This window comes from Artemia sp. Qi Xiang Cuo, chromosome 8 (genome assembly GCF_049724085.1).
Source record: "Artemia sp. Qi Xiang Cuo chromosome 8, ASM4972408v1, whole genome shotgun sequence".
NCBI classification, from domain to species: domain Eukaryota; kingdom Metazoa; phylum Arthropoda; class Branchiopoda; order Anostraca; family Artemiidae; genus Artemia; species Artemia sp. Qi Xiang Cuo.
Window position 1 is genome coordinate 22,671,056 of NC_142801.1, and position 24,115 is coordinate 22,695,170.

The following is a 24,115-nucleotide window of genomic DNA, read 5'->3' on the forward strand; positions in this document are numbered from 1 at the left end:
CCCCTGCTGGTGGTGGTGATCTCTGTTTCATGGCCCCTCAGCCAGGAAGTGCAATGAGGGTTTGGAGGCCAGCCATCCTGTGCTTTCGCACCACAATCCTGTTTATCTTCCCCAGATTCTCCAGGTACCCATTTAGAGCTGGGTAAACTCTGGCTGAGATTACAGAGCTCACTGACCCCCTTTTCAAACCAAATAACAAGTAACAGGACTCGACCCCTGTCCTCACAGCAAAGAATTTAAAGTCTAACGTGCTACCCACTCGGCTAAGACTTCTAGAACTTTTTAGTCGCTTCAAAAGTTTAGATTTCGCTTTTGAAAAAAAAAACATCTACGTCTCACCTTAAAACATATTAGCTTTTGATGTCTAATGTAAATTTCCTTCAGTGCCCTTTTAAGGTTATTCGATTAAATTTGCAATATTCGAAATGTAAAATAGAATGTTTATTCGCTACAGTAGCTTTAAGCTAACTTGAACCTGTCAATAATGAAAAAGGGGATTTAATGCAGCTACAACAGCAAAAATCCAAAGTAGCAAGTACTAGTTCAGAGTCAATTTTATGACCTTGAACTTCATGTTCAACTTACTGTATGCTGTTGCTGTTTTTATATGTTTTTATGTGTTGTTGGTTTTTTTGTTGTTGTTGTTTTATAAGAAAAAAAAGCAACGGTAAAAATCCAAAACAACAAGTACAACTTCAAGGTCAGCACAGGGAACAGGTAAAGGCATAATATCGATAAAGAATGAATGAAAAACTGCATAATGACATGATGACAAACTTCTTTTGCTGAAGTGAAATTCTCTTGGAATACAAGCCTGCTTGCATTCTTTCTAGTTAGTCTAATCTAGCATTTAGCTTCTAAGGTGTCTTGGTAGGATGGAAGGTTGTGACGATGAAAGTTGGACTGTAAACATATGACTCCTATCAAATAGTATGGGAGACTTATAAGAGTGGAAGGTGGCCCTGTGGGAAATTACCAGCTCTGCCTAAAATTTTGCGACTTCTTCATTTCATTTTTCGTTTCGCGACTAATTTTCATTAAGACAAAAAAAAAGTAACAAGCGTTTCCTTCTTATTTGTAATCGGGCACTTTTTGACCAAAGCAGCTATGACTCATGCTACTTCACTTCGAAGTTTAGATTTAGCTACCCAGAAGTTCTATTTATAGTTGTAAAGACGGTTTAGCAATTTGAACTGTAACTTTGGTTGACTTCTTGTCCTGCTTGTAACAAGGTTTGATTCTCTGATTCTTCTCATGAAGCCAAATAACATTAAATTGAAAAACACAAAGTTTTTCGTTCTTGTTTATGAATCTTGGGCCCTTTTTTTTCTATCACATATCCTATCTGAATCAAGGAATATAGGAAAAGTATAAAGAGTTGAAATTGGCGATAGTATTGAAAAAAATTGTTCGACGTCATCTAGCCTTTGGCTACTTTGTTTCAGAACTGCTGCCCACTCATGTTTTTAGGTACTTTAAAATGCAGGAGAGGGTAAAGAAAGCAGTACTTTGTCCCCAGTAGGCCTACCAACTTAGAGTCAACTAACCCGCTTAACCCATTTGGATTTTCCCCAACCTAACCTAGGCTTAGTTTACGCAGATCGTGTTTTGACTTCAAATACTTGAAAAAAAAAATACCAATTAATCCAGGATTTTTGTTTGGGGGGAGGTACAAAAAGTGCTTTAAAAGACGCATCCGATGTTTATTTCTATGCATTTTTGTTATGTTTTGCGAGTTGGAAGAACATTTTGGGGGGGGGGGGGTCAAAACCCCTAATCCTCCCTGGATACGGTCTTGCTTTTAGAGTATTTTCAGCTGTAATCCTTATGCATTGCAGAAAATCTTATCATATATTCAATTTTCTTTGAAATGGTCTATTATTGTAATAAATTATTCGGACACTACACTGTGGCGCAAGTAATTTTCAATCCCTATCTTCCCCATTATTAAATCTCCAAAGATCCAACTCTTATAAGTTTCTCATTTTCTTTAGTCCCTATATAAATATCCAAGTGGACAGAACATATTAATGTTAATGTTTTATTGAAAACTTAGTCATTTCCGCAAAACCTGTATTTACCAGAGGCTATAATAAAAGAAGAATATGTTTTTATGGTTTCATTTTTGAGTTTCTCTTAATAAGAATCATTAATCTCCAACTATAAGGAAAGGTTAAATTTGGCTAAGGTAAGTTTTTGATTTTTATCAGGTTCTGTCCTACTGTGCCTCTTCCCAGTGTAAGTATACCATTTTTATCATTATCTTTTTATTTTTTTTAGTAATTTTTATCATATTTATCATTAGCAGCGAGGGCTTGAAGGAGATTCCTCCTCATATTAGGGATTGTTTTGGAGGTTATGATTAAAAAATAATTTATATCTTTTATTTTGCTATCGGCTTTTCTTCTTTTTTCATTAAAAAAATCCAAATGAGAGTAAAAAACAAAAAATAAAATTCAAAAAAGTTCAACTAAGACTAGGAACCATGTTTAAACTTGAAGAAAACATGAATTTTCCTTCATAAAAGTAGGGCTACCGCTCCCCCTAGCCTTTCCTCTCTTAACGGAGTGTCCCCTGTGTTTTACTGAAGACTGCCAAGGCTTATCAGCAAAGGGGATTTACGCAATAACATTTTCAGTTGTCTTCTAAGTTACGATGACACTTTAGCGTCAAAACTGTGTTGCATCACTTTTTTATTCAGGATTTCTTTTGTTTGTTTAAAATTTTAATAAAATCTTATTTTACTAAAGTTTAAATCGTTTTTTTATTCAATGGTTTTATTCAAAAATATATTTGTTTTAATACCACAAAGTACGTCTATGTCCCCTCAAACACATATTTGTTTCGAGGGGGACATGTTGGGCTTAATTTTGAAGAAATTTTAAAAATGGATGCAATGTAGGAAAAATATAATAATTTATGAAAAAATCTCACATTAAGGGGGGGGGGGGGTTCTTTCCATAATGTATCAATAAAACTCGTCTTTTGCTGGTGCCATAACGACGAAGTATAACTTGATCTTTGATGAAATGTTCCTGATTTCCAACAATTAGGTTTTATTCAAATGTTCGAAAAATGATTTGACATAACTAAATGGTGTATGGAGTAACGCATCAAACTTTATGTAAAGCTGAAGTGTCACTTTAGCGTCGAGTCCCCAGCCTCGACCCATTTTCTACGACAGAAATGATGCAGAAAATAACGAGCAGGGCGTCATTTCTGCTTGTTATAAATTTAACATAACTTCTCGCTGTTATTGCTTATTTTCTTATGTTATTTTCTTATTTTATTATTGCTTATGGAGTAACGCATCAAACTTTATGTAAAGCTGAAGTGTCACTTTAGCGTCGAGTCCCCTGCCTCGACGCATTTCCTACGGCAGAAATGATGCAGAAAATAACGAGCAGGGCGTCATTTCTGCTTGTTATAAATTTAACATAACTTCTCGCTGTTATTGCTTATTTTCAAAAACACCTTAATACCATAAGACATGAGTTTCCACCGCATTTGAATATGGGGCAATAAGTCTGAAGTGCTTCCGATAGCTGTGCTCATCAAGGAGGCACACTTGTGCCTCTATAAAGAGGCGACCCACCACAATGTTAAGCGATTTCAGGTCCTAGAGGTCGCAGAGAGACGGCGGTAATCTCATTTTGTAGCCCAAGCTCAAACTAAGAAACTTGCAGAATTTCATCCTCCTCCGACTTTATCTTCCTGGGGTAAACTGGGTCGGAAGTTTGGAACCTCCAACCACAGCTCCCCTTTCACGTTGTCCGATTGGGCTGAAATTTATAGGTTAAGCTTTACTAGGGCTCGGGAGCTTCTCCTCGAATATTCAGCTCAATCAGATCACTCCATCACAGATTTCAAAAAAAAAAAAATAGACACTTAAAATTCATTTCTTTTTTTTTTTATTAGCCACGCCTACAGGCCACAGTTGGCCCCGGATCCGGTTGAATGAGGACTCATTCGAAGGAGAATTCAACCTGTTAGGGCCTTTTGATATTTTCAGACCGAAAAAATTATCCCCCGAATTTACATTTACGAAAAACCTTGATTTCCTATAATATCCCATGTTAATTTTTCCCACCACAGCCCCCCTTTTACGTTGTCCGATCGAACTGAAATTTAGGGAATAAGCTTTCTATGGGCCTGGGAGCTTTTTCACAAAATTTCAGCTCAATCTAATCACTCTTTCCCTGTTTTGCAAAAACCAAATATCAAGATTTTTGGGAATTTGCTTGTGTCGAAAATAGCTTCCATTTGCTAAACAACAGGTACTACTGTGTTTGTATAGTCCAGCGGCTGAAACTCAAGCCTGTCAGGCGGAAAACCCGGGTTCGATTCACCATCAGAGCAACTTTTTTATATACTTTGAAAAGAAACTCAGTTTCTTTTTTAAATTAATTGAAAAAAATAACGTTTTCTAAAGAGTTAAAGAGGCTGAGTTGCAAGGTCGACCCTTAACACGTACAGGGATTAGGAGGCACAGTTGGGGGGCTGTTAAAGAGGCTGAGTCACAAGTTCGAACCTTAAAACGTACAGGGATTAGGAGGCACCCTGTACGACGTGATTTGAGTATTCAGGAATTAAAAGCCTTAACACAAGAATGTTCAAGAGCGGGGGGTTTGGGGGGCGGCAGCCCCCAACTTTAACTCCTGACACGATCAGCTAACAGTTAGTCAAGCAATAATAAGTAATAAACTGTACAAAAACGTGCAGAAATTATTTGAAAAAAACTACGTTTTCTAAAGAGTTAAAGAGGCTGAGTTACAAGGTCGAACCTTAAAACGTACAGGGATTAGGAGGCACAGTTGGGGGGCTACCACCCCCAAACCCCCGCTTTCGCAGCCTTTAAATATAAAAAAAAATTTCTTTAAACTGAAAGTAAGGAGCGACATTAAAACTTAAAACGAACAGAAATTATTCCGTATATGAAAGAGGCTGTGCCCTCCTCAACGCCTCGCTCTTTACGCTAAAGTTTTTATTGTTTAAAAAAAGAGTTGTGAGAAAGTCAAACTTTAGCGTAAAGAGCGAGGCGTTGAGGAGGGCACAGCCTCTTTCATATACGGACTAATTTCTGTTCTTTTTAAGATTTAATGTCGCTCCTTACTTTCAGTTTAAAGAAATTTTTTTTTTTATTTAAATGCTTCGAAAGCGGGGGGTTTGGGGGGTTGCAGCTCCCCAACTGTGCCTCCTAAACCAGGTACGTTTTAAGTTTCGACCTTGTAACTCAGCCTCTTTAACTCTTTAGAAAACGTAGTTTTTTTCAAATAATCGTAAAATGAAATTAACCGAATCTTGACAAGTTGTAAGCGTGGAGAAGAATTCGAATTTAATTTTGGCATGACAGAATACTTGTGCTCTTTAGAGGGTGCTTCACTTCTTTAATTGGGAGGTGAACTCCTTTCACTGATTGGGGTGCATAAACTGTCGGTTAATCTCTACATTTGGTAAGAATTATATTCTACAGTACTTCAGGCAGATTCCTGAGAGCTTAAAGTTATGAAACGGAGATATTGAGATGACTAGAGAAGTGACGATGATGATTCAATAAACATTTTTTTATGTATATAAAAAACTTTTTATGTGTTTTTTTTTATATATATAAAAAGAAAACCGAATACAGGTTAATCACAATTTAATCGAAAACGTGGAATTGCTTACTATTATTCTAAAAATTAGGCGTACCTCAAGTTTACATAAATTTGTATTCTGAACATAGTACACATAACTTTGCTAATTTGGAATAATCTAATTTCTTTCTAGGTTTTATCAGAGTTGGGTAAACTTCAAAGAAAATAATCAATATATCAACAAAGTTCTCGAATTGAAGACAAAATATGACGAAAGTGACAGTCCCGTCGTTCGTGCTGCCAGGGTCTTGACAGAAAAAGTTGGTGATATCGTTGGTGGCATTTTCTCAAAAACAGAGCTCAGTGAAGCTCTCACGGAAATTGTCAAGATGGACCCTGACTTCAACAAAGAGCAATTTTTAAAAGAGTGTGAATATGATATCATTCCCAATGTCCTTGAAGCAATGGTTCGTGGCGATTTAGAAATCTTAAAAGATTGGTGTCACGAAGCACCTTTTAACGTAATATCAACGCCAATAAAACAAGCTCAGTCAATGGGCTATAAAATGGACTGTCGAATTATCGATATAGACCACGTTGATCTTGCAATGGGCAAAATCATGGAACAAGGACCTATTTTAGTTATTACTTTTCAATCGCAACAGATTATGTGCGTTAGAGACGCTGCAAATAATGTAGTGGAAGGTGATGCTAGCAAAATAATGAGGGTGAACTATGTGTGGGTTCTTTGTCGGGACCAGACGGAGCTGGACCCGAAATCTGCCTGGCGGCTTATGGACCTGTCTGCAAATAGCTCTGAACAGTTTATTTAATTCAGTTTTTTAGGAATAAAAGTTTCCTAATTTCATGTTGTATGGTTTTACCTCTGTCTATCTTTACCTATATAGATATGTTTACGTTCAAGATATATAGATACCTTTATCTATACACTTTACTCAATTTAATAAAAGCAACCACATGTACAGAAATCATTATCCTATATAAATATTCCTACCTACTTAGATATATTTACTTACAAGATGTATCTACTTCCAAGAAATCCCTTTAACTATACAGATTGCCTCAACTAATCTGTATTGTATGCCAGATGCGTTTCTACCTTTATTTTTAATATAAACAACCACGCATACAGAATTCAATATCCTATATAGATACATTTACTTACAAGTTGTATCTACTTACTAGATATACCGTTACCTATACACATTACTTCAACTAATTTTTTTTTTTTGTATGCCAGACTGTTTCTGCCTTCAATTCAAAAAATGAAACAGAGGGAATTAAATGGAAATTATGAGAAATTCGTAAAAAACTTGAGATTTCTCAGGGGGAGGCATGGGGCGAAAGTGTGGTACAATTTCTTTTGTCGAGTTTTGCCTCTGTTTTTCTATAAATCTTTCTTTAATCTTAGAAGTGTTACCGCTTTCAGTAGCGATGTAAAAATGAAATAATTATCTTTATCAATCGAATTGATTTTGAATGTTCAAATTGGAATGATCCAGATCAAAACTGATGACAAAAATATAAGACACTTATTTTGGCTTTGCGTGCAAGACTTCATCTTCGTAAAATTAATAAAGTTTGTGAATTTAGCTTACCTTTGTGGAGCTTCTTCTGATTCCCATTAATGACTATCAGCTATTTGTTATTGCTTCGCCCCAAAATCTTGGGTACTAATAAGGAATTTTAGTCCCTCTGACTAATTATCATGTAAATGTCAGTAAAAAAGGACAATAAAAATAAAATCTTAAAAAAAAAATCTAAAAGTAAAATTGTAAAAGTAAGTGAATAATAAAATAAAGGAAAAGATTGAAATAAAAAAAAACGAAATTTAAAAATAGGTAAATAATGAAATAAATAAAACAAAAATAACAATTTTATTTAAAAAATATCCGATAAACCTTTTTTCAGATCAAAAATTCTGAGGTTGAAGTCATTTAGAAGAAAAAATTTTCTAAGGGGATAGGGGCCAAAAACTGAAAGAAAATTACATGTTACCTCATTTAAAGATAATTGTCCTATTTTTGGTCCAATTTGTATGTGAAATCAGCATCTGTTGATCAATTCTTCAGTTCACCGACAGGGATCCGCCGGTCTTTGAATTGACACTGATGTTTTAGAGGAAGTATCATTTACGCTGGAATCTAGGTGGCAACCCTGAAAACAGTTCTAGTCACCCCGCCCGGCATATCGAAGATGACACTAGCTTTTGTCACTCATTTTGCTTTTTTCAGCAGAAAGAAGAGCTGCACGCAAGACATGACGCCAAAAGCCCAATCATTTAGAGATCTCCATGTTTATTAGTTTATATTAAAAAGCAGTAGCACCAATTCCCGGAAATCGGGGGGGGGGGGGGGTAAAATGTGTTTTTATAATATTGGGGAGGGGATAATTTTGTTTTTGTTTTAAATTCTATTGAATAAAAATACCAAAAAGGGTATTTCAAATTAATTTTTTTGTTTAAAAAAAGGTATATTCAACTAAAATACAAAAAGAGATATTTTTGGAAATACAGGAAGGCAAAGACCCCCCCCCCCTAATTGGCTCCACTTTTAGAAAAACAAGTTTTGCAGAGACACCATAGAGCTATTTCCATCAGTCCAGTGGGTAGATCTGATAAGAAATTCTACTTCTGTGAGCATCTTAACTGTGGCAGAAAAAAGGGATAAAAACTTATTGAATCAAAATTTAAGAAATACTTATTTAAACTGTTTTAACGTAAGAACGAAGCTATGAACGAAATTATACAAGGAATAAAACATGCCCAGAAGTCCATTAGAAATTTAAAGGCTTATATTATTGTTGAATTTGAAATCGATGGTTGACGAAGGAAATTGAAGGACCCTCTAAGCCACAACTGGATTAAAAAAAAAAAAAAAAAAAAACATAATCGCCTTTATTTGTTTAAATGGCGCATATAAATGCCTAGCGGCTCGAGAAAAAAATTTCAGAAAAATTATTTAGTAAGTGATCATAGAAATGAAATAAAAAGAAAACTAATAATAAAAAAAGGTCCACTTCTGCGAGCATCGTAACTCCTCGGGTCACGGAAGGGAAAGATGAACTATTATTTTTTTTAAACTTTTACAGGATTTCTAAATTGAACTTTTTAGGTGAAATTTTTACACATTTTGCTATTTAGAATCTTTAATGAGCAGTAGCAATACTTTTTAAGGTTCTAATACGGATTATACATCCTAATACAGGTAATACATATAATACACTGATATTTATTAGCACAGTCTTGTACTTATTAAAAATGGTAACGCTCCATAGCTTTTATACTTTGTCAACTTTGTTTAAAAAAGAAACGAAAATATGTTGTTTTTTTTTCTTTTTTCATAACTTTTACAGGGTTTCCAAATGGGACACTTCGGATGTGTTTTTGTCATTTTCCAGCCTTCAAATAGAAAAGTTACCTAGAAACTAAATAGTTGTTATTGAAAATGCGGACCAAAGTATTAAGGGCATTTGTTCATACACATAATATCTATTCGAAATCCGATTCTAGAACTGGAAGTCGATCGATTACTCATTCGCTCCTTCCGTCTATATGTACTTACTGGACTTACCTTACTGGACTGTACTTACTGGACTTACTATATGTACTTACCTTACTGGAATCAGCATTACCGAAATCAGGATAGACCAAAAATCTCGTCGCTCATCAAAATTGAAAATTGCTAGTATTAAGTCACTACTGGACTTACTTTAAAAATAATAATAGTACACATTAAAAATAACACAAAAAATAACGTTAAAAATAATAGTAGTAAATTATAAACCAAACCAAGCTTCAACGATATATTTGGTAAAAGGTAAGTTCGCACAAAATAAGGTATAATATAAGCATTTGTTTTTGCTAGGCGAAAAACGTATTGCCTACTCTGTAATAGGCTATAATACGTCATAAATCTGCTTCTCTTTTCCACGGAGAGGCGTAGACGGTACATCTGGCAATCCGAAATGTCCTAGAAAAAAACAGTTGCTAAAATGACTGGAATGAGCTCTGAATTATGAGATCTAATTTACATCATTAAGACAAGTTGATTTTTATGCTATGCAACCAGGCTTCGAATGACAGATCAGAGGGAGGGGGGGGGGGTATTGAAGCTCGTAAAATACTGCGGGCCAACAAGAACTATATTCTGTTTCCATATATACCAGCAGCTAAAAACGTAATGGAGAAACTTATTTAAGGAGGCAAATTAGTAAAACATGAAACAATGGCACATTTCATGAAAAGTGTACGCAATTCTTGGAAAACTCATAAGAACCTTGACGTAGTAGTATTAGTAAAAGCTCCATAAACTAGTCAAAATCGTTGGTTATGTAAAAGAGAGAAATCATCACATTTTGAAGTCTTCTATCCCATTACCATGGCCGATGCTTCGAAAGCGGAAAGGAAAAAAAGCATAGAGTTGATATTATTTTGAAAAAGAAAAAAAAAACTAGAAAAATAAACAGAGATAAAAAAAATTCTAATCTGCAGTAACTCAAACAGCCAGAAATCGTGGAATCAATCAGAATTGGCCTAAAATGTGCATAAAGCTAAATAAACTAACCAAGATTGGTGGTTATATACAATATAAAATGCGATATCTTTCGATTCGATATTGATTATACTGATTTTCAATCTTCATACTGAGTATTGAAAATCGACCGAGGACCTTTATCACTTTGTTAGGCTGATGCATTGCAAACAAAAAGGAAAAGCAATAGCTGATAGATGAAAAAAGACGGTCAAGTTGATTTTATTTTTTGAAAAATATAAAAGAGGGAGGGGGCCTTGTTGAGCTACTAGACTTTTTACTGCCAAGCCACCGAAGTTAAATACTGTTTCCAAATCTATAATTTTGAAGGAATTTAATGTTTCATCAGGAACTAAAATTCTTTATTGCAAAGTTCCGAATTGAATGCATTACCTTTTTCTTCTTTCATAGGCACGGGGAGTATTACTGGTGTTTCTAATGGTGGAGATGGCAGCTCCCCTTCCTCCAAAATCTGCGCAAGTTCTTTTTCTAGTTCTTCCAATGACGATATATCTTCGGTTGGGCTTAATGGTGCTGATAATGCAGCTGCAATTTCAGAGTGATCTTGCAAAGCCTAAAATGACACCTATCATTGCACATATAGTTCTATATTCTTATTACTATGCATGTAGGATTGTAGATGTCACCTCTGGTATTACAAATTCTATCAAAGGATCGAAATTCTTATACCAGGCTATTGTTCATGATTTTATTTTCACAATTTTAACTAGCAATTTCGAAATTATCACGGTAATAAAATTATACCACATAATCGAAGGGACGAAATTTATTTGGTTATGTTTTAATTCCATACATTAGTATTTAAATTGAGTTACTACCTTACATAAACCAAATACTATATAGGTAAAGAAAAATAGGGTACTGGACTTTACAGTCTCTACCGGCGGTACTGATATGTCTCTGTTACTCGGTCTTTCAGGCAGAGAGTGCAAGAAGGGGGGGGCAACCATCCTGTGCTTTCACACACCCTTCCTGCTTACTTTCTCTGCATTTCTCAAGGTAGAACTACCCACTTGGAACTGGATCGTCTCTGAATTCCCATAATGTATACACTAAAATTCCTTAATTTTGACAAAAAACTATCGACCACAATTGTTTACAGGCTATTTAATTTGTTCTTACTGACTTTCCGTCACATTTTTGAAGAGGAATCAGGTTCCTTATCTGTCTTCGGTTTTCAATGAAAATGAAGTATGTTGTAAATGCTCAAGGAATTCAGATTTGTCCTTGGAAAGAGAATTCAATTCAAGTTCAAAAGGTCCATAGAAAATCATAGGAAAATGAGAATAAATTAAATAGATTCGAAAGCAGTTTGCGGTTGATACTTTAACCAAAAGTATGTAATCGGGGCAAGTAAATTATGGCAAATTATGGCCTATAGTTATTTTTGTAAGACCCTAATCAGGGGCCCCGTCAGGGTAACCGGGGGGGGGGGGCAAGGCCCTCCTGAAAATTAGGGACTATAAAGTAACTATGAGGAAACCGAAGGAAAGAGAGCAGAGTAGGGCAAGACCATGGAAAAAATGTGCGTTTGCCTTATGGTTGGCTGCCTGCCAATAGGTTTTCACGCTTAATAAGAACAATATAAGTTCTAACTTGTTGCTGAACGACCCCTTTGCAGTTTTCCACAGACATTTTTTCTATATGATTTGGCTAGAGTTAAAATAAAAAGAAGAAATTCTTCATAGTAATGAGTAGTAAGTAAATAGCGATCCTTATCAATAATAAAAGAATGAGAACCAAAATATTGGTAACAATAAATCAAAGAATCTGCTTTTTATGATGATTCAAAAAATGTACTTATTTTGAGTTTGAAGTTAAAGATCCTTGTTTCGAGTTCGAGATTGAAATTTATTAGTACATAAGAAAGTTCGTATAAGTACAGAACAAAGAAGGAAAAAAGAAGACAATCTCGATATAAATACGCCGTCAACTTTTTCTTGTACTCCACGAGTACCAATGAGCCGATATTTGAAGCCACTATAATCAGAAATGTTCAATTCTGTATTTTCTCCCTGAACGGACACGTATTTTTGTTTTTCATTTTGAATTTAGTTCAAAAATATCGATATAGTTCGAAAATGTCCCTCCAACGCTTCAGTATTGCTAAATAGAACTGGATGTTGGGAGTTCATATCTTATTCTTCATGAATAGGCTATTTCTTGTGTATATTTTGTAATTACTTTGCTTTTTTCATTTTTATATACTTTACTCTACTTGACCTACTTTTTTCATTACCTTTACATAAATGTTTGTCTCTAAGCTTTGTTACCCATATAAACCAAACAGAGATCATTGAAATATTGACTGCTTTTTCTGCGTTAGCAAAAGTATTATCTTCATAAAACTATACCGTTTCATGAAATGTAATTACACAAATAAAAACAAAATCAACTAAAAGTAAGGAGCAAGTTTAAACTTTAAAGCGAATTGAAATTACTCTGCATATAAGGGGGACTGCCCCCTCCTCAAAACCTCGCTCACTAAAACAAAAAGTTTTTTACTGCTTTGAAAAACCTTATTTTTTCAATTAAATGGCCCTTGTGTTTTAGTAAATGTTCTTAAACAATTTGGACAAAAAGTCAAACTTCAGAGTAAGGAGGTAAGGACAAGACAGCCCCCTTCACATAAAGAATAGCCCGTTCAAATAGATTTCAAATATTTTCCTTGCTAGATGCTGATCACAGTTTATATAATTATCCAGTATGATCTTTCCCTATCTCACCCATTATAAAAACCCGGACCGAGGTGCGAGTGCTCCAGAGAACGTTTTTGCAGATATAAACATAAGCGGCATTAGATCTTTTCACGGGTAGACAAAGAATATTCACCTACGGAACAAGTACTGACAAAACCACTTGGCCGGCTCAACCAATAAGTGGACAATAAGTACAGAAATAAGTGGGAGGAGCTTTTTGTTCGCACCGAGAATGAAGAGCCAGAAATCATTTGCGGTAAACTTACTGGATAATCTTATGAACTGTGATGCTGATGTAGTATTTGCTATATATAATCCCTTTTTGCTTCAATGGGGATAGATTTATTGTAAAATAGTGGCCGTTAAGGACAAAAAAAAAAAAGTTCAACTCTCTTACTTCTATATGATCTTAACAACGAAAATCAGTGCATTTGAAGAGCCAAGCTGTTAGTGAGTTCATTTAGAAACCTTACAGAGGATTCTATTTTCAAGAAAAAAGAGATGCTGATTTAGTATTTGCTATATATAGTTGCTAAATGTATCCCTTTTTACTTTAATGTTTAAAAAACAAGATTAAAAAAATAACAACAAGTACGATAATTTCATCCAAGGGGTGGAAAATGAAGCGCCTACAAATTTCCATCAGAAAAAAAAGAAACATTGAGCCATCTAAAAATGTTTGTGTGGCTGTTAATTTTTATCAGTATCATGTTGGTAAAAAACACACACACAGAAAGAAACCAATTTTTCCAGTTTCATGTGAGATTTTTTTTTTTTTTTTTTTTTTTTTTTTTTTTTTTTTGAGGACCCAAGTGTCACTAACAGTGTGAAAGGCAACGTTCGATGAAAATTAGACAAAAAATATATATTCTGGTATCATAAGCCTTATCCAGCGGTATTGGGACCTGAGCCTCCCCCCTCCTCTCTTCACCCAATAAGGAAACAGATGAACTTTTATTGTATCCCCTCTCTGAATCCAATCCTAGGTAAAAACCCAGCTGGTACTAGTTTAGAAGTGCACTCCCAACCCTCTAACCCGTTACTCATTGTTCTACTATTTGCGAGAACTGTTTTTCTTTGCCATTTATTTCCTGGATTTTCTCATTTATCACATGAAAAGCCGAAGCTAACCTGACAAGTACAAAAAGCGCAAACAGAGCGCAAAGTAAATCATAAAACCAGCCCCCCCCCCCCAGGGTAAACTAACAGATCAAAAAAGCGAAGATACTTCTGTTCTCCCACAAAAAAAAGATCGGTGTAGAATGTTGGTACTTTAATTGGATCAGAAACTCAAAGTGAGCTAGGAAAAGAAGTATCGGGTAAAAGCGAATTATAGCTACAAGAAAAACGGTTAACAAAGGACCCAAAAGCAGTATCAAAGAGCTGTCTCAAAAATAAGAATCCTAGTTTTGCCATAATATTGGTCTTTTATACCTGCTAGTTAGAGACAAAGAGGAGGATTGAACTCGATTGCCACTGGCTGAGCCAAAAGGTAGAGGACAACAAATTTCCGTAGCTGGACACATGGATAAGCAGAGAACGAAATAATTTTGGGAGCAGTTTTTCTGCCTTTGACATGTGCTGCATGTCTTGGTACCTGCCTAACGTTTACTATTCCTTTGTGTCGCCCAGGGTTGCCACGTGGCAGCTTTGAACGTATCTGAAAAGGCGCAGATGTAGCCCTTTCCAACTGTGGGTATTTAAAGAAGATGCAGTGGGTGCAGTTACCCCATACACGACGCTACGAAGCAGAAACAATTGAATTCTCATTATGAACACCTTCAGAACCAGCTATTACTGGGCATTTCCTCTTATGAATTGTGGCCCTTTTCATCTATACATATGCCTTTTAAGTAAGTTGCTGTGGATAATGTTGCCCCGCACCCTTCACTACGAAGCAGATACAAGTGAATCCACATTATTAATATCTTCAGAACCATCTACCTCAGGGCAATTCCTCATAGGAATGGTTGCCCTTTCCAGCTGTGTATATGTCTTTTAAGCAAGTTGCTGTAGATATCGTTGCCTCATACTCTACACTACGAAGCAGATACAAGTAAATTCTCACAATTAATAACTTCAGAACCATCAATCCCAGGGCAATTCCACATAGGAATTGTGGCCCATTCAAGCTGCAGACATTCCTTTACAGCAACTTGCAGAGGATACTGTTGCCCAACATCCTACGCTATGACATATACAAGTGGATTCTCATTACGAACACCTTCAGAACAATCTTTCCCAGGGCAATTTCTCATAAGAATTGCGGCTTCTACCAGCTGTAGATATGACTTTTAAGCAAGTTATTACGTATACTGTTGTCCCACATCCTAAGCTACGAATCAGATACAAGCGAATTTTCATTATGAACACCTACAGAACCAGCTATTCCGGGGAAATTTCTCTTAGGATTATACACTATTGAAAAAATACCAAAAAAATTTGGACATGTTCCTCATTTCCAGCAAAACGAAGGAAGGCAAATTTGCACGGTATGTCGAATTTAGTCTGCAATGATATCAGTCAACCGCTCAGAGTGCACTAGATTTTTTCAACAGTGTAATGAAACACTCCTCCGGATGCTTAGATAGTTCATAAGAGGAGATCCCGGGGAAAAGGATACCTTCTCACCTTACCTCAAGTTTGCGTATGGGAAACTAAAAAGGCTAGTATGCGCACAAGTAAAAAGTTCCACTTGGACATCTCGAAAAATATAGTCAGAAGGCAAAACTATTGATCAACAATACAGTGTTGCTCCATATGTTACGCCCATACAAGATAAGATAGTTCGATTAACTTAGCTAGCAAAGAAAAGTAGAGGAGCCACTGCTAGGAAGCAAGAAGGCAATTATGGCTAAAACGTTTTTAAAACGTCCTGGTGATGAAGTACAACTCTTTCCATCAGCCTGTTCTTCAAAAATGTAAGTCCACGTGCAAGGCCCCTGTAAGTTTATTAAAAGAATGGACGCTTTCAAGATCCTCCTTGGGAAATAATACAGAGCTTACATCATTGTTTTTCTCCAGGTAAAAAATAAGGACACTTGAAGCCCCTATACTTTTTTTAAGTGAAAGGAATGAAAATTCCATGGAAGTCGACGGAGGATGAGATTCACCCGCTCACAAAAAAAGGGTAAATTTTAACATAGGTTTGGAAATTCAAAAGGCCGCATTTTAACATAAATAAAATTTTAACATAGGTTTGGAAATTCAAAAGGCCGCATTTTAACAGAAATAAAATTTTAACATAGGTTTGGAAATTCTAATGGCATAAATAAAACAGAAATAAAATTTTAACATAGGTTTGGAAATTCAAAGGGCCGCATTTTAACATAAGTAAAATTTTAACATAGGTTTGGAAACTCTAATGGCATAAATAAAACAGAAATAAAATTTTAACATAGGTTTGGAAATTCAAAAGGCCGCATTTTAACATAAATAAAATTTTAACATAGGTTTGGAAATTCAAAAGGCCGCATTTTAACAGAAATAAAATTTTAACATAGGTTTGGAAATTCAAAACGCCGCATGTTAACATAAATAAAATTTTAACATAGGTTTGGAAATTCAAAAGGCCGCATTTTAACAGAAATAAAATTTTAAAATAGGTTTCGAAATTCAAAAGGCCACATTTTAACATAAATAAAATTTTAACATAGGTTGGGAAATTCAAAAGGCCGCATCTTAACATAAATAAAATTTTAACATGTATTTGGACATTCAAAAGGCCGCATTTTAACACAAATATATTTTACATGAAAAAAAAAATATAAATTTTACAGGAAGTAAAAATGAACAATATAATTCAGGTGTTTTAACTGCTGTCGAGAGCCAGCATTCATAGGCTGAATATGTTTTAGAATACAGCAATAAAGGTTTGATTTCTAACTCTACTTGTCCACTATTTCTGCATATAAAATAAGCCAAATAGGATATTAATGATTTAAGCCAGTCGACAGAACTTATTTTGCTTGAGGGGATGGGATGCCAATCTAAGTCTCCCAGAAAAACAATATAGCGACTTTTTAATTACTGAATCTAATACACTTCTTAGCTTTTCACATCGGTTTGCAAAGGTAGCGATTTTACATAATGATTTTTTCCGCCACTCAACTCCTAGCCAACAGTTTTTGACGGGAACAGAATTCATTAGTTAACAAAAGTAGTTTTCTAAAAATTCACGGAAACCTAATAATTGGGCGGGAAGTTTAAGAGCCGTTAGCTTGGAAATAAAATAAAATTTGTCCTATGGTGACGCAGTAGGTGTAATCTGGGACCCAGAGCTCGGACCCAGTTGTGGCACTGTAGCACCCTCATGTAGTACACTGTAGCCGTAGCACCGTAACACTCGAGGGCCGACGCAAGAAGCGTGGTAAATCTGATACAAAACAATACAACAAAAATATGAAAATTTCACGAATTGTTTGTGGGACAGAGAGAAACACGCGAAGATTCTGACTAAAGAGCCGAGGTAATTTTACGTCGTGTATAAGATTCTGGGCATAGAGACACGGGGGAACTCTGAGTAAGTCAACCTCGAACCAGAAAGGAATTAAGGTCTGGTAGAAGATACAAAACGAAGCAAAAAACTTCTAACAAAGCAACGAAGTTTAAATGGGTGAAATCTGGCTATCACATTTTTAGCATCATAGTATCATAACTTAACAATGGAACTATTGTAATCGTATCAATGAAGAAAAAACTGGCCTTAGGCTTAAATCTAATAGAGATCTAACCACTAATCAAAATAAACTGTTCTGAAGGGGGGATAGTAAAGAAAACTTTTAAATGTGCAAAATAAATAATAAGCACTGCTGAGAATACGTCTGTGCATAATCTGTGATACTTGTGCCAAAGAAATACTGTACTATCCTTTTCTTTGCGCATAGCAAGGAGCTCAATTGGAAATTCAGAAAGAGCAGTTAAAACCACGCGAAAACAAAGTCTTGAAATCACTGGGCGGGGCTAAGTTCATTACTGGCATATATGTAAGCGTAGAATGCTGGCAGGTTTAAAAAGATCCAGGAGTGTCAACTAAAATTCTTTAATCTTACTTGTCAATGTACATGAATTTCCGTTCATGTCACTTGGAGTTCATGGAACTTATTGTTTCTTGATTGACGTTGTGGACTGGAACGTACGGCACCAGAAATCTCATGATTTTCTTTGATTTTCCCATTATTTTCTAATATTTCTCACAGAATACGAGATTTGAAGGATTTGTCCCCCCCCCCTCGAAACAAACTTCTGCGTACGTGCCTGGTCGTGGACGTCATTGATTTTGACATGATGACAACGTATTGTCTTATGTAAAAGATATTACAGTTTATAGTAAATACAGCTGAGAAAGAGATATAGCATTGCGCTACTGTGTTGATTTCAGGCGGCTTCACACTGCAATGAGTTCTTAAAAGTAGTTTATGGCAGTGGCGGAACCAGGGGGGCTAGGGGGCGCTCCCCCCCTAGCGTAGTCTAAAGTAGTGTAATTTACTTAATTAACTCAAGTTTGCGGTAATTCGACTTGCTCATAACGCAAGTTTATCGGATCAACCGATTTTGCGCCCCCCCCCCCCTAAATTTTTTTTTCAGATCAACCTATTTTGCGCCCCCCCCCCTCTCCCTAAAGAAATCCTGGACCCGCCCCTGGTTTATGGTTTACAGAAGTAGCTTCAAGAAATACTTAAGATCATTATTTAGTCTCCTCAAATTATTTTTCAATTTAAACTGATTATTAAATCATAATCAATTAATTATTTATTGTTTCAACTTATAACTTTTTCAGTTTTTACTGTTATTTTTTCTACAGTGTTTAATTAAAATCATTAAACTTTGTCCTTTTACTATGAAGGCATTATTTTTTTTCTTTAATTAGCTTTTCGTTTTCAAGCCATTGGAACTGTAGACTTTTAAGGTTTCAGATCACGGGCACCACCAGGGTGGAGGGGAGGGTTAATGGTCCCCTCTGGTAAATAGGAAGATAATAAAAGATTTCAGTTTGAGATCTAAGCCCTTGTTTAGTCGCGCATTTTTCCTTCTTTGTCCTCGTACATTGCGCGAGATTAAGTTCATAAAATTCGTAAATATTTTAATATGCAAATAAAACAACATTTGGGAAACCAATTTTTCAAGAAACCGCGTAAGTATTTAGCTCAACCTTCTTGCTATAAAACAAATATCAAAGTCCCATGCCTAATACTTAAAGAAAGGGCGCCCCAATCAAGGAGAATTTCTCTTAAAAACAAACCACATAATGATTTTTGGATTAGAAAATGCAGAAAATGCATATCTGAAGAGATAAGCCGTAACAAAGTAGGTGTACCGGGAGGCCCATCTTGAAAGAGGGGAGGGAGTTTGAATAAACATCTTATTTACACTAAGAAAATACTTTAGGGTGCTCCCTAAACTTCCACTTATACGGTTTATTTAGAACAATATTATAAAAGTAAAAGAATTGAACTTTCCCTGCAAGCAAGTACTGAAAAGAAAAATTTCGTTAATTTTAAAAAAGTTATTAAAAGTATTAGAACTATCCAGCACCAGACCTCTACAAAGCCTTACGTCATCTTCTTATCCCTACAAATCGTATAGACTCACTGAGAAATAATAACATTCGCAGTTGAAAAGGGAGAGGGAATTTTATATCAGAAGATTCTCCAGAAGCACGTGGAGGGAAAGGGAGGGGTTTGTTAATACATGAAAAAAATTTATTGATTCGGAAACCAGTTTTCAGGGAGATGGACCTCCAGACTATTTTAGTTGGGGAGGGGAGGAGGCCTCTTGTGCACAAGCACGTTTATAATATGTACGCGATAAAATACACCTCATTTAGGTCTTCCAATGCATCTTCGTAACCAGATACAGCTTTCAAAGTGGTTCCAAGCGCGTCTTTGGCAGTCTTGTATGTATCCAATACCTAAAAAAGAAAAATAAATGTAACATCCTACAGTCACTCTTGGCTATTGCTACCATGCAGTTTTGAGTAGACAGGTTAGTGAATCAGAAGACACTTGTACGTGGGCTAGGAGATTTATTAAAATGTTTTTCAATGTCAATGACCAGCTTTTTTTTACCCCAGCACTGTCTAAGCTATTGCTTAGACAGAAGCTACCCGATACACGATTATAGATATTCGATTAAAGATTAATGCGATACCCTCTATAGACGCGCAGTACATCAACAGCCAATGAAAACATAAGAAAATTGTTACGGAAAACCTTCAAATCAATACTAGAGAAGTTGATGAAGATATAGTCTACTTTGAAGATACACAGGCTACTTATTAGGATACAGTATACTTTGAGCCAGGGAAATACTTGTACATGATACACACTCTTCCCAGAAGGCGAGAATTTTAACGATGATTTTTTTTAAATTAGTACGATACTCGCTTACATAATTATATAGGTGCCCGATCATAGATGGACGTTCATAAATTAATGACGATACCTACTCTGGACGTCTCGGTACATTAACAGTCAATGAAAACATTGAAGCAAAAAATAAAATGTTATGGAGAACCTACAAATCACTATTATAAAAGTTGCTGAAAACGGGGCCCGGCGATCCCTCTCCCCCAGAAAGTTCCCCCCACGGAAAATTCCCTACAGAAAAATTTTCCCCGCTGGAAATCCCTCTCCAAGGAAAATTCCTCCGAACGCAAAATTGAGTAGCCACAGGGAAAGTACAAAATAGGTACCTCAAAATATCGATCAGGTGTTCTAAGGGGTAACATAAGGACCAGATATCAAAAATGGCTCTAGGACATGAGCTGGTTGGTCTCTAATCACTTTCGACTTAGAAAAAAAGAAGACTTTAACTCTCAATTTCCAATCGAATGAGCATCCTCGGAGTTTCCATGACCACGAGGGGAAGATTAATGAAGAGAAGGGGCAGCCCCAACCCCCGGGAAATAAATTCTGCTCGTTTTAGTATTTAAAGATACTCTTTATTTTCATAATAATGACGTAGACCAGAAATATTCCCGGAAATAAAGAGGGATTATATATCAATTTCTATCTCCATCCCCCCTTGCTTAGAACTAATTCTGCATTTATCTAAGTCTCAATGAGAGTTAGGATGTTTTTGCATTAAAATGAACCCTTTTAAGCAACTGAACCCCTCCCAAACTACAAAACGATCGGAGAGCCTTACTGTAGAGGTTTTAAGCTATCCTCTACAATAATTTGAAATTTCATCTTTTTCGCCAAAGAAAGATCATGGGTGTGTTGTTTTTTCTTTTCTTTTTTCCCCCTAGGGATGACCGTATAGATCCAAGACTCCTAGAAGATCAGGAAAGGGCTAATTAAAATAAAAATCAAGTGCCCTTTTAAGTGAAAAGCAGACTTGGATGTAACCATTAGGTTTATAATATATGAAAGGTCCAATAAATGTGCCAGAGGGGAGGGGCAATTTTTTCCGAGGGGAATTTTTAGAAGGCGACAGAAGGCGCCAAGTTTATTGATGATTATTATAAATTAATTACGATACTCAACTATATTGCTACATGGGTACTCGATACCCATTTCAAAACTAATGATAATACCCACTCTGGGCAACCCAGTAGCCTATATTAATAGCCAATGAAAAAATTGAGGCAAAGAATAAAATTGTTTTGGAGAAAGTTTGAATCATTATTAGAAAAACTGCTATATATATATATATATATATATATATATATATATATATATATATATATATATATATATATATATATATATATATATATATATATATATATATATATATATATATATATATATATATATATATATATATATATATATATATATATATATATATATATATATATATATATATATATATATATATATATATATATATATATATATATATATATATATATATATATATATATATATATATATATATATATATATATATATATATATATATATATATATATATATATATATATATATATATATATATATATATATATATATAAGCACAGTTTATTAGATCATGCCAGTCAATTTTTCGACTGTTTTTAGGTGTGAAAGGTATGACAGCTAAGTTAGTTCCAAAAGAGCTCAATTTTAACCAAAATCCCCGTGGCATGAGAATCGATCATAAGCCCGTTGGTGATATCGGCCCATATCTGCTCAACAAGAAGAGTGCTTCAGTTGAGAAAAATAAACTAAAGTAAAGTTATTTATCTTTCTTAAACCGAGCTAAATTTTTTCTATACTTCGCTCATCTCTTTTTCTTCCTTAGTCTAGTTTTAATACATGTACATTAGTTTTCCTTTAGATCATGGTAACCCAGGCCCATAAAAACTTCTCGGGACACTCACAAACCATCCTTAAACTTAGGACTGTTCCCAATTTTTCTGGGACGTATAGTTACCTTTGCTACCAAAAACGTATAAGCTATTCTAAAAGGGGTGCCCACCTTGAAAAAATTTGGGAGTGCCTGCTTTAAATGGTGAACTCAGAGAATCTTAGGAGAACATAATGAAACATTGGTAAGATTTAACTAAGAAAAAAAAGCCTTACCATTGAGTTAGTGTCTGCATCAATTAGAGATTCCTGTAGAATTTCTAGTTGACTGACGGCTGCAGACCTCTTTTCGGCCAAGGCCTCAAGTCTTCTTTTCTTCCGAAGATACATTTTAGCCTGTCGCAAGCAAGATAAACGAATGGAAAAACGAGCAAGCGTAAAGTAAAAAGAAAATATTAATATCGATTCACTAGCTTAATATATGGTATATAGATATATATATATATATATATATATATATATATATATATATATATATATATATATATATATATATATATATATATATATATATATATATATATATATATATATATATATATATATATATATATATATATATATATATATATATATATAATAGTATATATATACATGTTACTAATAATGTGCGATATATTTTTAATGTCGATATTCAACTTGTTTTTTTTTTTTAAACTTGTTTTTTTATTTAATTTTTTAACGTTTTTGAATAAATGTAGGTTTTGATCTTGGTATTTTGATCTTTCATATTAATTTACTTTTATTTGGTTAAATGGCTTTCTCGAAACTTGTTTCATTTTATTTACGAACGTTTTTATTAGTAATAAATATACGTAACTTACGAATTAACTTACGTAACGAACTTCTATATTCATATATTTTTAATACATATATTAGGGGTTCGCCCTCTAGTCAATACCTATGCTCTTTAAGCGAAAGTTCGAATTTTGTTCCAATTCTTTAAAATTGACCGATTAATCACAAAGGCCGATAATCATATTATATATCTTTTATTAAATAACTAAAAAATCTTTGGATTAAAGAGTGATGTATTGACTAGGGGGTGAACCCAATCATATATGTAATATTTTCTGTTCGTTTAAAGTTTTGATGTTGCTGCTGTTGCAGTTGAAATACTTGTTTTTTTATATTTAATTTCTGATTTTTTTTTTTTTAAATAATGCTGGGAAGTCTGGCGTCCCCTTCATAGCAATGTCCCTTCCCCCATGAAAACTTCTTTCATGGAAAGATCCTCCTACATAACCCCCGACCCCAGGCACGTACGCAGGAATTTGTTTGGGGGGGGGGGCCCAATTTGTTTCGGGGGGGGGGGGGTGGGGGTGCCAAATCGTTCAAACCCATTATTCTGTGAGAAAAATCAGAAAATTATGGGAAAATGAAAAAAATCATGAGATTTCGGGGGGGGGGGCCCGTAGGCCCCCCTGCGTACGTCCCTGGCCGACCCCCCCCCCACTACCAGGAAAAATCTCCCCTGAAAACGTCTGTACTGTATACTTCCCAATAACCAATACTATATGTTAACATTGGGTAAAGTTCACAACTTTCGGCCCTCCCCCCGGGAACTTCGGGGGATTAAGTCACCCTAAAAGACATACTTATAATATTTTCGAACATGCTGAACAAAATGGCTATCTCAGATTTTTAATCAGGTGACTTTGGGAAAACAATTAGCGTGGGAGGGGGCCTAGCTGCCCTCCATTTTTTTTTGGTCACTTAAAAAGGGCAATAGAACTTTAAATTTCCATTCCAATGAGTCCTCCCACGATGTTTTGGGATCACTGGGTCGATACGATCACCCCTGGAAAAAAAAAAAAAATAAACACGCACCCGTGATCTTTCTTCTGGCAAAAAATGCAAAATTCCATATTTTTGTAGATAGGAGCTTGAAACCTCTACAGTAGGGTTCTCTGATACTATATGTTAACATTGGGTAAAGTTCATAATTTTCAGCCCTCCCCCTGGGGGCT

The 24,115-nt window shown here is 35.1% G+C and overlaps 2 protein-coding genes across 3 annotated transcripts in view; one reads left to right on the forward strand and one right to left on the reverse strand.

The window, feature by feature from the left end:
- Positions 1 to 6,444, forward strand: part of LOC148949248 (mitochondrial import inner membrane translocase subunit TIM44) — a 36,907-nt gene extending 30,463 nt beyond the window's left edge. For both annotated transcript variants that reach the window (XM_089093293.1, XM_089093294.1), the window contains exon 5: positions 5,770 to 6,444. In XM_089093293.1, the coding sequence (XP_088949419.1) occupies positions 5,770 to 6,409 (640 nt within the window). In that variant the 3' untranslated portion in view covers positions 6,410 to 6,444. The remainder of the gene's footprint in view (positions 1 to 5,769) is intronic.
- Positions 6,445 to 9,387: 2,943 nt separating this feature from the next.
- LOC148949249 (charged multivesicular body protein 7-like) overlaps positions 9,388 to 24,115 on the reverse strand; it is a 109,111-nt gene continuing 94,383 nt past the window's right edge. Inside the window, exons 6-9 of the mRNA XM_089092892.1 lie at positions 22,362 to 22,481; positions 19,667 to 19,759; positions 10,523 to 10,703; positions 9,388 to 9,568 (exon numbers count right to left, since the gene is read on the reverse strand). Of these exons, the coding sequence (XP_088949018.1) occupies positions 9,495 to 9,568; positions 10,523 to 10,703; positions 19,667 to 19,759; positions 22,362 to 22,481 (468 nt within the window). The 3' untranslated portion in view covers positions 9,388 to 9,494. The remainder of the gene's footprint in view (positions 9,569 to 10,522; positions 10,704 to 19,666; positions 19,760 to 22,361; positions 22,482 to 24,115) is intronic.